Source organism: Astyanax mexicanus, chromosome 16 (genome assembly GCF_023375975.1).
Source record: "Astyanax mexicanus isolate ESR-SI-001 chromosome 16, AstMex3_surface, whole genome shotgun sequence".
In the NCBI taxonomy this organism is placed as follows: domain Eukaryota; kingdom Metazoa; phylum Chordata; class Actinopteri; order Characiformes; family Acestrorhamphidae; genus Astyanax; species Astyanax mexicanus.
The window spans coordinates 14652322-14668347 of NC_064423.1; the positions used below are offsets into that span (position 1 = coordinate 14652322).

At 38.9% G+C, this 16026-nt stretch overlaps 2 protein-coding genes across 5 annotated transcripts in view; both read left to right on the forward strand.

Annotated features, from left to right (window-relative positions):
* tjp3 (tight junction protein 3) overlaps positions 1 to 9541 on the forward strand; it is a 36501-nt gene extending 26960 nt beyond the window's left edge. For all 3 annotated transcript variants that reach the window (XM_007252647.4, XM_007252645.4, XM_049465649.1), the window contains exons 21-30: positions 716 to 872; positions 971 to 1079; positions 1308 to 1527; positions 2505 to 2704; positions 3003 to 3098; positions 3183 to 3259; positions 3615 to 3926; positions 4685 to 5203; positions 6168 to 6214; positions 8659 to 9541. In XM_007252647.4, coding sequence (XP_007252709.3) covers positions 716 to 872; positions 971 to 1079; positions 1308 to 1527; positions 2505 to 2704; positions 3003 to 3098; positions 3183 to 3259; positions 3615 to 3926; positions 4685 to 5203; positions 6168 to 6214; positions 8659 to 8794 — 1873 coding nt within the window. In that variant the 3' untranslated portion in view covers positions 8795 to 9541. The remainder of the gene's footprint in view (positions 1 to 715; positions 873 to 970; positions 1080 to 1307; positions 1528 to 2504; positions 2705 to 3002; positions 3099 to 3182; positions 3260 to 3614; positions 3927 to 4684; positions 5204 to 6167; positions 6215 to 8658) is intronic.
* A 2610-nt stretch (positions 9542 to 12151) lies between these two features.
* arhgap45b (Rho GTPase activating protein 45b) overlaps positions 12152 to 16026 on the forward strand; it is a 37284-nt gene continuing 33409 nt past the window's right edge. Inside the window, exons 1-2 of one of the 2 annotated variants that reach the window (XM_007252644.4) lie at positions 12152 to 12383; positions 14841 to 15249. In XM_007252644.4, coding sequence (XP_007252706.3) covers positions 12267 to 12383; positions 14841 to 15249 — 526 coding nt within the window. In that variant the 5' untranslated portion in view covers positions 12152 to 12266. Of the gene's footprint in view, positions 12384 to 12829; positions 13170 to 14840; positions 15250 to 16026 lie in introns of those variants that run through there. The other variant, XM_007252643.4, reaches the window with a different exon arrangement.

Consider the following 16026-nt stretch of genomic DNA (forward strand, 5'->3'; position numbering starts at 1 on the left):
AATGCCTACATTGCTGCCCGGTGGCTTAGAAGGAGTTGCAACACTAGAGGGCACTAAAGCCAATGCTAAATATGCACTATTAATGTGTGTGTTTTTATGCTCCACTGTAAAATAGTTCCAGACTGCAGACTCTAATTAAACTATTTAATTTACCTTATTAAAACTCCCCTTAGTGGTGCTTGAGGACTCATAGGATATATATATATATATAGGCTTGAGGATATATATATATATATATATATATATATATATATATATATATATATATATATATATATATATATATTCTAAAAACAGAGGTATCTGGTAGGTCTGGGGACCTTCTTTTGTGGCTATAACAGCTTTTGCTGGTTATCTGAGCAACTGTGGTGCTGCTAATGATGCTGATACAAGAGCTACTATGCACATGGAGATATCAGAACAGAAAACTTCTTGGTCTTCTTCTGCTCATTCATTTAACAATAAGAATTGAAGAGAGCTGGCAAGCTAAAAATGAGCTCTAAAATCAATTCTTACTTAAATCCCCAAATGTTTTCATGTTGAAAAGAGACTGCACCTTAATGCGCATTGTAAAAGTACTTTGAGAATTACACGTTCTCACCAAAAACCTACGCACTGTCACTTTAATCACTGACAAATTAGATTTTTTAGATGATCCTCATCAATTCCATCATCAGTTTATAAATTGATTTTGAATTCACTCTTCTATCTGCAGGTACAGCTCAGACCAGAAATCGGTGGGCTTTGTTAAGGAGGGGAGCGTGGGACTCCGGCTGGTGGGAGGAAACGATGTAGGGATTTTTGTGGGCGGGGTCCAGCCTAACAGCCCCGCCCAGAGGCAGGGCATGAAAGAAGGAGATCAGATTCTGGAGGTAAGACTAATGTTTAATGTTAAATCTGATACTGTGCAATTTGTACTTTGTGCATCTAAGGCTGGTCTGTTAACCTGTTGTTCTGTATTGTAACTCAGGTTAACGGAGTCGACTTTGGTCACTTTACCAGAGAGGAGGCTGCCATGTTCCTCATGAACATTCGTACTGGAGATCGTATCAACATCCTCACTCAGAATAAAATGGACAGTAAGTGCTCTATGTTTAACCATTATGTTCAACCATTAAGCAAATAAGTTGTAAAATGATCTGTGTTAAATGTATATGTTTTGCTCTGTTTTTATTTCAAATGCTATTTATATTTAAATAAACAATTTCATTACATTATTTATGTTATTATTTGTGGTCATTATATTGTACACTTTTTTTGGACTTCATGATTACTCAAGTTGGGATCTGTTTTTGTTCTGGTTTCAGTTTATAAGAAGATCCTGAAGTCCAACCTTGGTGATTCTTTCTACATCCGCACACACTTCGACCACGAGGTGGAGGGCACCCACGGCCTGGCCTTCACTCGAGGAGAGGTATTCAGAGTGGTGGACACAATGCACCGGGGCAAACTGGGCAACTGGCTGGCCATTCGCATGGGTAACGACCTCCACGAGCAAGACAAAGGCACCATCCCCAACCAGACCAGGTGAGCTTCATAAATTAGTGCCATGTGACCCATTTCCCTCACATTCGGATAAATGTGAATTGGTTGTGTGATATGACCAAAAAATGTATAACACATTTTTTTTTATGATTCTGACAGTTTCACAGTATATCAATGTTTTTTATTTTATTTATTTAATTATTTTTTGCATGACTGGGCTTTTATATAGGTTTGTAACTTAATGTACTGTTAGTGTAACTCGAAGGCTTTAAATTAAGGGTCCAATTACTATTGGGTTTTTCCACAAGATTACACAATGTATGAAGAAATCAGACTTCATTAGCAGAAACAGCTGAAGAATTTTACATAGTTCCATAAACACTATAAATGGACCTAAAATACTCAATATTTAAGTATTCAAAGAGATATTTCTCAAATGTTCTATTGCACAAGCAGTTCAGTGTGCATTAATATTATCCTTCAAGCTACAGTAGATATATATTTAAAGAGGTCTCTTTTCTGAATGATTAATTGCTGTTTGCTGTTGTTTTTCTAAACACTTAAACGATGAGAAACAGCAGCAGGAGCTCCTCAGATAAAGTGATGTTATCATGTTGCTCCAGGCAGAACGGAGTGTTTGACTCCACAAAGCTGAGCTACCATTACTGTTATACCATTGTTACTAGGTTGTTATGCTAAATAGCGTTAGATAGTAAGCTGTATCTGCTTCTTTGGCGGTGCTGTTTTACACAGTGCTCCTCAGTACCTCTTGTGGATATGGCACTATGTGAAAAATGCATATAGGTTTTAATTTCCCCTCTGGGAAGAAGGAAGAACCGGTATACCACCCAGCAATAAGAATTAAGATTAGAAAATTAAGATTAGATTTGTCAGCCATTTCAGTTAATCTGTTTTTTTTGGCTTATTCAGTTCGTTTGGATTTGTTATATTTTCCCCAATGTTCTGAATGACCTGTTCCAGTTCAGTACCAGAGCTGACTGCAGTGTTTTGTGTCTCAGGGCTGAAACTCTAGCCAGCGTGGAGCAAACTCAGAGAATCCAGGGAGCCGAGCGACAAGCATCAGGCCCCAGGGCAGAGTTCTGGAAATTACGGGGTCTCAGAGGGGCCAAGAAGAATGTGAGAAGGACACGAGACGACCTTCTTCAGTTGACCATCCAGGGCAAGTTTCCAGCATACGAGAAGGTGCTGCTGAGAGAGGGTGAGTGGAAAGATTATCTAAAATTTAATATGGTGCTTAGTCTTAAAAATACAAACCTTTTCACATCATTGCTGTTATGCATTTATAAAATACATTTAAATAGTTCTGTGTATATGTAAAATAAAACAAATAAAATAAAATCTTATAGTTCTTTTGTTTAAATGTGTATATATAATTTAAGATAAATAGCATAGAATGTAATAGTTCCAACTGTGCATATATGTATATGTATACAGTCATTCTGGCCCCTTTTCATGGTTCTCTCTTAAACAGCCTTTTTTGTTTATTTCTGTTACAGCCAGCTTTAAACGTCCTATTGTTGTTATGGGTCCACTGAATGACATTGCGAATGAGAAGCTGTCTAGAGAAATGCCCAATGAATATGAGATTGCAGGTAAGCTAACATATCAGTGTCGCAGTTGAAAAAAATATTGTATTTGTTTTGTCATTAAAAATGGACTGGTCTCTATTTGTGCAGAAATGGTCCCAAGGAGTGGTGGAGACAGTGCGTCCTCAGTCATTAAGCTGGATACTGTGAGAAAAATATCAGAACAGGTACATTTAACTTCTGCATTTATCTTTTTAATTAGAGATGATTTTACCATATACTATTCAGTATTCTTTCTATATGATATTTTTATTGCACCATCATAACCTGCAAAACAACTGCTGACAAATACTCCATATATTTTAGGATTATCAGCTGATATACTTTGAGTTGGGGCAGTTGGGGTTGGGGTGGGGGATGTGGTGATCATCTAACATTTTCCTGACCTCACGAATACACTTGTCAGTAAAAGCAATCAAATCCACGCAGCAGTTCTCCAGTACAAAGTTTTTTCAACGCATAAATGTAATAAAAACACCATAATCATAACATTTAACAATTAACATTGATTCTGTGTTGCAGGACAAGCATCCCCTGCTGGACATCACCCCTACTGCAGTAGAGAGGCTCAGTTATATTCAATATCACCCAATCGTGATGTTCTTGGATCCACACAACCGCAAAGATGTTAAAACCATGAGGCAGAGATACTCTCCCAACTCTAACAAAAGCTCACGCAAACTCTACGCCCAAGCCCTGAAGCTCAGGAAGCACTACAGCCAACTCTTTGCTGGCCGTATTGACCTGCAACCCAATTCAAACGTGTGGTACGAAATTCTTAAAGACAAGATTCGCCAGCAGCAGTCTAAGCCTGTCTGGGTCTCAGAGATCACGGTAAGAATGGCTCTATACTATATGTACACATACATGCATGCAACCATAACATTAAAACCACAAGCAGGTTCCAGTGGCTCCTCCTAATCTGAGACCTTTTGATGAGAATCAATCTTAAAATGATGGCTAAACCAGAGTTTCTCAACCCCTGGCCAGTGAAACCTGCTAGTTGTCTGCAGACTCCTCCTAAGTAGTTCGTAGTAGGCTGGTAATAAGTCACAAAACTGAAAATCTGAGATATTATTTTAAAAACATAAAAGACATGCACTTATACAGCGCCAAAAAAATAATAATTTGCCCCTTACAGTTTTTTGTTTTTGCTTTTTTTTTTATCATACTGTCACTTTTCAGATTAACAAACATTACTCAAGAACAGATTAGTAAACAAAGTCACTGATCATCTTTCAATTTGGCTTTGGGATTTCAGCGAGCCTTAGTGAGAGCTATTTCTCACAAATGGAGAAAACAGGGAACAGGAGTGACCAGCCTACAGAAATTACTCCAAAAAGGCATGGACAAGTTATCCAGAAGGTCACAAAGAACCCAGCATCTAAACAACTGCAATGTGACTGAATGCTTTAATTGGTTTATAGCTGTTTTATTGGCATAAAAGGAAATTGCACAATAATAGGCTGGTGGTTTTAATGTTTTGGCTGATTGTAAGGAATTGTTACTGATTACATTGGTAGATAAATACAGTAATTTGGAATCTACTGGCATGGCATATCTTTAACATGAGTGTGTGTGTCTGTTTCTAGCTTGAAAGTGGTGTTGATGAGGAACTGGATGCCTTCAACCGCGCCAATAACGCTGATTATCTCAGTGGAGCCAGTGACTACGAGGACACCGACGGTGAAGCCTACACTGATGGTGAGGCCTACACTGACAACGAGGATCTGGAAGAACCCCCCTCCACCCAGCCGGGCATCATCGGGCGGAGAGGCACTGCTCTGGCCCGCTCCTCAGAACCAGCAGCCAGACAGAGCCCCAGCCCCGAGCTGGCCCAGGATGAGGAGCATGAATATACCTTACCCCCTATCCTCCACGTCCCAGAGCCACTGTCTCTACGCCACTCCCCAGTGGCACCCCCAGACCTAGAGGATTCTCCATCACCCACCCAGCGCAGCTTCTCCGACTCGGACTTCAACACCGACTTCGCTCCACCCACCACCCCCTCAGAGGGCCCACCAGATTTCAGGGCCCCGGACCCCACAGAGTTCTTCTCAGAGAGCCCGCAACCGGTCACTCTGTCCACCATAGAGGACAAACTACAACAGGTATGATACACATCAAGCTTTATACTACACTCTAGACTTCTAGTCTGTTGAGTAGATACATGCAAATTAAAGTGCAAAACATCTTGTTTTTGTTATTGCAATATCATGAAAATTTCAGATCTGCCATATAACCATCATGGCTAATGCCAGATGTGGGCTATGGGGGTATAAAGCCCCTATAAAGCTTCAAAACTGTAGAGAAGTGGAATTGTGTTCTCTGGAATGATGGCAAAGTTTCCATCCAATACTTTTGGGATAAACTGGGGAGTTATGGTTGAGGTAGTGTGGTCATTGTGCAATCATTAAAACCTCACTCATGCTCTTGTTACTGAGTTCAATGAGATCCTCACAGCAATGCTCCAAAATTGAGAAGAAAGCCTTTCCTGGGAAGTAGACAGAGTTACTGTATTTTTTCACACTATAAGGGCACTGGATTATAAGGTGCATTATGGACGCTAGTAAGGAACAGGGGTGTTGCCATGTTTACCTTCTAGCGCGGTTAGTGGCTAATGCTAATACTGCTCCAGTCTTGAGTCTCGATGCTGGAGAAACTTCACTGTAACTCCTGTATAACCCTGTACTTCAACGGAGTAGCTTTACGGCTCCTTACAACCTAACTGGTAAAATTCATACATAAAGCGCACCGGATTATAAGGCGCGCTGTCAATTTTTGGGAAAATTATAGGATTTAAATGCCGAAAAATATGGTGTTCTTGATTTCAGAGGAAATTATGAATTAACACATAACAACACATTTGTCTATTTAGTCAGTGTTTATAAATATACCTGCCCAACCATTTCCCAACCTGACATTTATCTCTTTATGTCAAACATTTATTTATAATTTAATGTGTGTCATCTATTGCTTTGTAAATGATGGATAGTTTAGTTATATAGGTTACAGTGCATGCATAGTAAGCAAAACCAAAAAAGTTAAATGTGTTTGTATTTTCTGTGTGTTTAGACTCGTATGGCAGAACCAGAAGTGAAGCCGGCTCCCCCATTTGTTGTGTAAGTATCATTATAATTTACTGCAATAAGGCTCAGAGTGACTCAGCACATAAAGACATTTACACCTGCCTTGTTTGGTCCTGAAAATTTGGCCACCAAAATTTGGTGCTGTTGGTCCACATCTACTAAACTGTGAAAGTACTTTTCTTGATAGTCCGGACTTTCGGACCAATTACAGACATTTGAGCTAGGATACAATCAACTTTCAAACAATAGGGAAAAGATAACAGTGTTGTGCCAGAATCAGGCTCCTCTTCACATCTGTATTCATCACACAGCAGTATGGACACAAACGCTTAAGCTTGTGACTCATGTATCCACTGTAACTGTAGATTAACTTATATCTACCTTATATCTAAACAGTTATCTAAAGAATCTGAGGGCATACCTGTCAAGTTTTAGATTTAAAAATAAGGGATGTTTTCCTCTGTCCGCTTAAAGCCGTCCCACCAGCCCAACGAAGGTTCAGTATCCCTTACATTTTAAAACAGGTTTACAAAAAATCTAAAATAACCACATGTGAACCACTTACACACTACAATTACATTATCAGAATCTGAACATGTTGTGGACATTCCTACATATGTCATTCTTTTAATACAGTCAAATTAAAAACCCTTTTCTATATCTTTTTTTATTATTTAAGATTTCATGTCTTTTTTGTAATAAATGCACTCTTTTATATGATATATTTTTTATTTATTTAATGGATTTAAAATTGAACAAAGACTGCATAAATTCTGCAAAATGATTGTTGGTGACCTAAAAATGGTATTATGAGCTTTTACTAAAAGGACATGGACCAGATATATTCCATCAGTAAAAATGAGTCCTAAGGGGCCTACACAATAATTTTTAATTAATACTTCTTCCTTTTGATCACTCCACCCCTGGTCAGTTCAGTTAATGTCGGTCCTCTCCACATTTCTAGTTAAACTGAGTCACAAGCTGTACATTTTTTATTTTAAAAGGTTTAATCTGTGTGTTTTATTTCGGAGTATTTTTAAGCAGCTATCAGAAAAATCTCATCACAGTTTCCATGATTAGACTACCGTTACCTTTCTTTTAGAAAAATCGCTGCATGTATGTTTTAACATCAGCAGCTCCAACTAGCTGCCTGAACTCACAGCGAGGAGGGCGGGGCTTCCCCACACTGACCCTCCTTGCAAGCTGATTGGCTGTTTCTCCTGAAAGGCGGGACTTTCTCTTTGAACCGGCTCCACGATTGGTTAAGAGACACAGAGCGGTCAGTGCCCTGTATCCTCAATAATATATATATATATATATATATATATATTTTATTTTAATAAAATACGGGAAATTTACGGGAAAATACTAATACGGGAGGACGGCGGGAAAGAGGAGTAAAATACGGTAGTTTCCCGGCCAAAACGGGAGACTTGACAGGTATGTCTGAGGGTAATCTGTTATGCTCATTCCACTGTGTGATGCTTGTGATGCACTTGTGAACAAATGCAATTCGAATTCTGGCAACTTGTCAAACTGACAACATTCTACATACCAATTATTGTTAGGTATAGGAAAACACAGCTCATGTAAGTGATGACATCCGTGCAAAATAAAGTTTTTTAGAAGTGTGAAACTGCAGTATAAAACCAAATCTAACTTGACCAAATTTACACAATGTAACAAAATTCGGGACTTTCAGGTGTGAAAGCTCTCGAAGACACTGACACAATGGCTTGAGGATCGCAGGTTAAAATCTTACTGCCTCTCCATCAGCAGATAGAGCCTGAGAGAGCACAATTGGCCATGCTCTCTCTCCGTGTCTCGATGGCTCTCTTTCCTTCCCTCTCTTTAAAAAAAGGAGATCAATCAATAAACAATACAATAAATAAATAAAATACTGTTATCATCAACTTACAGGGGTTGGACAATAAAACTGAAACACCTGTCTTTTTAGTGTGGGAGGTTTCATGGCTAAATTGGAGCAGCCTGGTGGCCAATCTTTATTAATTGCACATTGCACCAGTAAGAGCAGAGTGTCACATTATGGGTGAAATACCAGAGTTCAAAAGAGAACAAATTGTTCGTCTTGCTGGTGCATCTGTGACCAAGACAGCAAGTCTTTGTGATGTATCAAGAGCCACGGTATCCAGGGTAATGTCAGCATACCACCAAAAAGAACCAACCACATCCAACAGGATTAACTGTGGATGCTGTAAGAGGAAGCTGTCTGAAAGGGATGTTTGGGTACTAACCTGGATTTTATCCAAAAAACATAAAACCATGGCTGCCCAAATCACTGCAGAATTCAGTGTGCACCTCAACTCTTCTGTTTCCACCAGAACTGTCCGTTGGGACAATAAATGATTTGTGGTCTAGAAGCAGGTGTTTCAGTTTCATTGTCCAACACCTGTATATGATTTAAAAACAGTGGTATATATTTAGAATTTTGAATTCTGATTTTGTGTCTTTCTCAGGTTGGCACATCATGAAGCAATGATGATGAGAAGAACCCAAATCAGAGGCAGCGACAGCTCTGCGGATGATGATGATGACTATAATGACGAAGATGAAACTGATGATATGGAATGGGGTCCAGCCACAGAGCTCTAATACACCCAGACTTATCTGATACACAAGACGTTTGTGGACTCATGGACAGCCATATCTGTGGAAACAGTGTGAAAATGATTTTTTATTAAAGAGCCGACCTTGTGGACGTACTCTAAGCACTCTGACCTCTGGAAAAATTTTCTAAGGATTAATCTGGGGCTCCTTTGATTTGATTTTTTTTTCTACACTGTTGGACATTTTTACAGTGAATTGTTGCCTTAGAGAGATTGGGCATATTTTATAAACTGTTTTTAATCTCAATGTGTATTTTAAAATAAAAGCATTTAATAGTCATCAGTGATGGTAAATGCAAGCAGTAGTCACACCATATTGTAATTAGGCACTATACTACACACAAAGGCAATATGAACAATGAATAATGAACAATGCTGACAGACTAGACCAGATGAGCCTTCCTGCCTAAATAAATAAACAATACACAAAATAGCCATAACATTTAAACAGCAAAACCACTGACAAATGAACCGGTAAACAGGTAAACACTGTGACATGATAACTATAGACAACAGAAGTCAGAAAATCTCCAAATAGGCATAGGCAGGTCTTGTCAGGTGTTCCCGGCATGCAGTGTTGGCTACCCACCTAAAAACTTGCAGGACAGATGGGTGCATGCAAAGATACCAAAGCCTTGTCCTGTTTCATTATTACATTGTTCTGTTTCGAAGATACATATTCAGTGTGTTTTCAGTCCCTTGAAAATAAAACAGTATGATGGTTTTGACGACACTAATGTTTTGAAGGTTCAAAGGTTATTTTTTATGGAAATAACTAAATTATTAAAGAAAGATATTCAAAACTTGAATACTATGTAACACACTTGCCAATATGGTTTATTATGTAAATTTTTCTGTGTTTCTGTGTGTGTGTGTGTGTGTGTGTGTGTGTATGTGTACAATATTTTTTACAATATATACAGAATAATAAATGTTTTCTCAAATGTTGGAAAAATATATGTATCAACCCTGCTAAAAGAAGCTGGTCATCCCTGAAAAACATACCCTTTGCTGGTAGGCTAGCTCGCTAAATAGCTGGTATTGTGCTGGATTTTAGCATCAAATTATGCCATTTACATTTTAACCATTTTTTTTAATATAATTTTATTTCAATTTTTTCCCCCCATTTTATCTGCCAATTTACACAGCCAATTACCTAACCCACTCATTAGGACTCCTATCACTAGTGATGCACCAACACCAGGAGGATGAAGACTAGCACACCCCTAGTCAGCCACCGTCTCTTTTTAAACTGCTGATGCAGCATTACCGAGTAGCATCACAGCACGCTCAGAGGAAAGTGAAGTGACTCGGTTCTGATACATCAGCTCACTGACGCCTCATGCTGCAGACATCACCCTTTGGAACGATTAGGGGAGAGAGCGCCATCTACTCACCCAGAAAAGAGCAAGGCCAATTGTGCTCTCTCAGGGCCCTCGGAGCCCCCTCATTTCAACCATTTAACCAGGATTTGATTAATTATAAAATGTAGCTTGATTCTTGTCTGACCCACAATTATGGATGCAGGGCAGTCTAAATAAACTCCTGAGTCTGGACTCATCTGTGTTTTTTAGGTTGATGTGGATTATTCCAAAGAACAAAATCAGGATGCATCATCAAGCATAGCAGATGTGTTTTGTCTTCAGTTTCAGGTGAACCTGCCAACCTTCAATTTATTTATGCTGATATAATCTGATGTTGTGCTGAACAACTTACTTGGAAATCAGATTGTGGTTAAATGTGAAGATATGGAGGATTCAACAGGCCATGACTAAGCCACATCATTTAGAATAGTGAGGACTCCTGCCTGTTAAAGGCCTGGTCAGCCTGCCTACTTGAAGGCTTTCGTCAAGACCTATTGAAGGCCAATCTGAAGATATCAATATGGCATTTTTGTTATGTTATCTAGCTGGTTAACATGGTTGGGCTGAGTATGCTTGTAAACGACCAAGCCATCAAACTTAAAGGAAAACATCCAATTCTGGCCCAAAAAATTCAAAATCTGAGGAGGCCAGGCAGCTTAACTGACTTTTGTACTATTTTCAGCAGAATAACAGTAAAATATAAAACAGGATTTGTGTTATTTTACAACACATTTTTTGACAACAACAAATAAAGCAGTAATTTAGTCCTGTGTAACTGAGAGAACTGACCGTTAGACACAGCATGGTTTAAGGAAATGTGTCCTAGTCTAAAGGGCCCACACCACAGTTCAAGTTTATATGTGTTTAATATTATTTTAGGGCCCTCTAGTAGTTGTGCAGACACTGTAATAGATAGGCTGGCATGTCTGTTACCATGTCGTTGGACTCTAATAGTTTTTTCTAAGTAAAGTTTATAAGTAGGAAATAAAGCATTTTATTTATTGACCTTAAAGAAATGTGCTTAACATTTCGCACATAACAAACAAAATCCATCATTAACACCTAAACAGAAAAGAACAAGGTTCCAGTGGGCTAAAGACAAGCAATGATGGACCGTGGATGACTGCATGAAAGCAATCTTCAGTCATGAATCGCGAATATGCATTGGGCAAGGTTACGATGCTGGAACATTTGTTTGATAAAGGTCCAATGAGATTTGTAAAGACTGCCTGAAGAAAACATGAGATGAGCCTGATGACATGGGTCTGTATGTCAGGTTAAGGCACTGGGAATATGACAGTTGTTACATCTTCAATAAATGCCAAAGTATATTGTGTGTGTAAATATTATGTGTGTATATTGTGTGAGTGTCTTCTGAGTGTGTGTACGTATATTGTGTGTGTGTGTATCTCTGTGTGAGTATATCTACGTAAATTGTGTCTTTGTATAGTGTGCCTATGTGTATCTATGTGTGTGTGTGTATAAATATTATGTGTGTGTGTGTATTGTGTGTGTGTATATGTATAGTGTGTATATTGTGTATAGTAGGTGTGTGTTTGTGTGTCTGTGTATAGTGGGTATATTGTGTATGTGTGTTTATAGTGTGTGTGTTTGTGTGTCTGTGTATAGTGTGTATATTGTGTATGTGTGTGTTTATAGTGTGTGCGTTTGTGTGTCTGTGTATAGTGGGTATATTGTGTATCTGTGTTTATAGTGTGTGCGTTTGTGTGTCTGTGTATAGTGTGTATAATGTGTATGTGTGTGTTTATAGTGTGTGTTTGTGTATCTGTGTATAGTGTGTATAGTGTGTGAGTGTTTGTGTGTGTAGAGTGTGTGTGTGTGTGTGTGTAACTTCTCACTCCGCTTTCACTAGTCTGTGAGTTGAGGATAAAGAGCTGAAAGCGGATGTGGGCGCTGAGCGCTGAGCTCCGTTAGCGGCGGGCTGAGCGTGTGATGAGCAGCAGCAGCAGCAGCAGGAGGAGCAGGAGGGCACCAGGACGCGCAGCGCGCTTACCGAGCCTCACAGCACTGAGATGTGGAGCCGGGGGGCGGGAGGGGGGCCTGCCGTGTGAGAAGGAACCGGGAACGCAGTGAATGGACCCGCAGCTGAAGCTCAAGATGTTCTCCAAGAAGAAGAAGGAACTGATAAAGACGCACTCCATGTCCAAGAAGACTGGAACAGGAAGCGCCGCGTCTCTCAACTCTTCATCAGTAAGTAGAAGAGCATCCTCTCCTCCTCCCGCCCGCTCCGCTCCCCGCGCTCCTCTGCGGCCACACCACGGCCCAGCGGGGCTTCAGCTGGAGGTTAGGACTGTGGGAGGGTGAGAACTCGCTGTGAGAGGGGCTTGGGTTGATTGTACAGCTTTAGAGAGTCAGAAACTGCAGAGAATAGTGAGTAAAGAAAGAGAGAGAGAGACTGGGGACCTGCTGCTGTTAGCGAGCCTTAGTTACCAAAAACTAGCTTAGCTTAGCTAACTGCAGCTCGGTACAGCGTTAATTAGCTAACAGCTAGTTAGTAGCTTAGTGTTTTATAGTTAGTTAACTTATTTTAAATAACTTAACTACTTAAAAGTTGACTGGAAATTATCTTTTAAAAAGAGTCGTCTGGTTTTATTATTTTTTTTTTTTACAGGTTTTCGTTTTAAAATTAAAAAATGTTAAAAACTGACAAGTAATTAGTTAGCTAGTTAGTTAGTTAGCCAGTAGGCTAGCTAGCTAATTAACGTTAGCTAGGTTTGGTAGTCTTCAAATGCTAGCTTACGTTAGCTAAGGCTAACCAAAAATACAAAACTCCCCCAAAAGCTTCGTCTCCAGGAAGATGGGCTCGACTTTCTTTGTATTTTTTGGTGTGAAGAAGCTGTTATAGAAATGTTGAAACGGGGAGCGAGTGGGAAATCTAGCTACAGTCCTTATTCAACCAGCCAGAGGGTGAAGAAATCAGACAATAAGACCAAACTGGACATCTTACCTAGTAGACCCAATGTGTGGCTCAAACAGGTAGGCTCAGTCCTTCACTCTTCTACTGGTTCTGTTTAATCTTTAATCATTTCCTACTTAATTTCATTAATTATAATTATAGAGAGTTCTTGTTATGCACAATGCACGATGATATCTGAATTATATTGGTATCGGACCATAATAGCTTTTTTTAATCATCAGCATTACAACAAGGTACAACTCAAATAAATTAAGACCACTTCAGGTTCTGAATCAGTTTCTCTGATTTTGCTATTTATAGGTATATGTTTGAGTAAAGTTGATGTTTTATTGTATAAATTATTGCAACATTTCTCACAAATTCCAAATAAAAATATTGTAATTTAGAGCAGAAAAATGAGAAATGGCTGAAATAACAAAAAAGTTGCAGAGCTTACAGAAAAAAATCAAAGCAAAGAAAACAAGTTAATATGCATGAAGTTTTAAGAGTTCATAAGTCAATATTTGGTTGAATAACCCTGGTTTTTAATTAAAGTTTTTTATGCATCTTGGCATGTTCTCCTCCACCAGTCTAACACACTGCTTTTGTATAACTTTATGCCTCTCCTGGTGCAAGAATTCAAGCAGTTCAGCTTGGTTTGATGGCTTGTGATCATCCATCTTCCTCTTGATTATATTCCAGAAGTTTCAATTTGGTAAAATCAATGAAAATATATATATTATGCTCACTTTTATTTCTTTTTATTGGTTTTAAAGTTACACCTGGGTGTCTAGTCTCTGTAAGTTATAAATGTGTATGTATCATATTGAACATGATAATACTGGTAGAAAACACTTGAAAGCAGTCTATTATATATTTGTTTTGCTATTTTCTATTTGCTTCACAAATTGTTTGTAGTTTATTTAGTTCTGTGGTAGATTTTAGTTGTAATTGTAGTGTTACAATTTTATTTTGTAACAAAAATCACCAAAAATCGTAATTGCAAAAATACTGAAATCTTGTGATAATTTTTAGAGGCATATCATTATACATGTACAGTAGTAGTTAGGCTGGCATGTCTGTCACCATGTGGTGAGACTCTTTTTCTAATACTAAGTATTCTATAGAGTAAATAAAGCATTTTAATTAAATTATTAGATGTTATTACCGGTTAAGATGATACAAATTTTTCTAAAGCTGGCATATTTTGGAATGAGCTATAATTTTCTTAGACCAATCAAGCTCATTGAGAACATCAAGCCTGAGTTGAGTTTAATGTTGGTAAAAAAAATAGTTAAATGAGTTTCTTCATTGTTCTCTGTTATTCTAGAACAGAAAAAACTGTGTTATTCGGATAAAGAGGTAATTTAACTTTTTATTTAGTTAGTATTTGTTTGTAGTGTGATTGTGAATATGTCTAAAACTTGTGCTCATGCTGCTAGAGTGCTTTAACTCCTGATTCAGGGTGTGACAGGAAATAGGCCGCAGCGTTACACAATGTTCTTGTGAAAGAAGCCGTTTACCAACAGCTGTCTTGCCAAGTTTGAGTTTGTCTAAACATCTTCAGCCGTGACCACACTTAAAAAACGAACAACACCACTAACACAAAAACCAAACAACCTCTTTAAGTTTCTTAAGACTGCTTTATCGTAACTTGTGATCATGTACATATATGTACATTTCCCTTAATTTGTAAATTTGTGTCCCAAATCACTTCTTCTCATATTCTTCTCCCATTTCCTCTTTCCTAGCTGTCCATTCTTCAAGAGCAGCCTCGGAAAGATGCTGGGGACTCCAGCACTTCTTCTACTTCTTCATCTTCTTCGTCCAATCCAGCCAACCTCTGTCCATTACCCGCAGACATCCCAAGCTGCCCGGGCACTCCCTCTGCCCAGCACTCCAAGCCGGTGGGCTGCCCATCGCCTGTGGGCACCCTGAAGAGACCCACAGCCCTGAGCCGCCACGCCAGTGCCGCGGGCTTTCCTCTCCAGTCATGGGTGTTCAGTAAAGGCCAGGGCCGTGCGGCCATCGCCCAGAGCCCACAGGCTGAGACGGTGGAGACGCCGGCCATCATCGAGGTGGAGGACATCCCCTCATTGTTGCGCGTAGTGGCCCGTTTTGCAGAGGCTGTGGAGAAACTGAAAGACGTGGTGCTTGAAGGTAAGAGACAGATGGCTTTCGGTTTGAGGGTGGGGGTTGGTTGGTCACGGTGAACATGTTTGTGGTCCTGACTGTAAAACAGTCAACATTTTTAAGCTTATATCCTGCAGAGTGTGCTCTGGAGGCTTTGTGGAAATGCGTCACTGCTTTGTGAGCATTTAATAATGCACAGATTTTAGAATATTTAACTTATTGATGAAAATAAATGTATTCGGTCTGATCTGCAAAGGGCCGATATAAAAAATAATGCTTCTGGATTTATTTGAATGAAAACCCGAAGTGCATTGTGGATATTCACTAATAATAATATATGTATTACAGTATGTTTACTCCAATTCTGTTGTAAATTCCGTGACCAACATCCAATCACACAGGTCTGTCTTGTAATAAAATATTTAGTTTACAAAATCACACTTTTATCACAGTCATATCATACATGGGAATAATCAGATCTTAAGATCTGATACTTTGATTCCAACTTGATACTAACATTCTAAAAATGTAACAGTACAGGTTTTCTCTGATACCTTATCTAATGAATCTTGTTTGCTCAGAGAAGTAGAATGAGGGGCACTACAGAGATCATATACCGAAATAGCCACTGCTTTAATGCCCAAATTTTCAACAACAGATGACATGTTTACTCAGTACCTATTAGAATATTTAATATTCTAATCCCCTACTTTACGGTTTTTTACATTTTTTGAGCAATGAACTGTCCAGCAAAAGGCTTCATATTTTAGAATAAAAGAGACCAGAGATCAGCCACCCTGATAA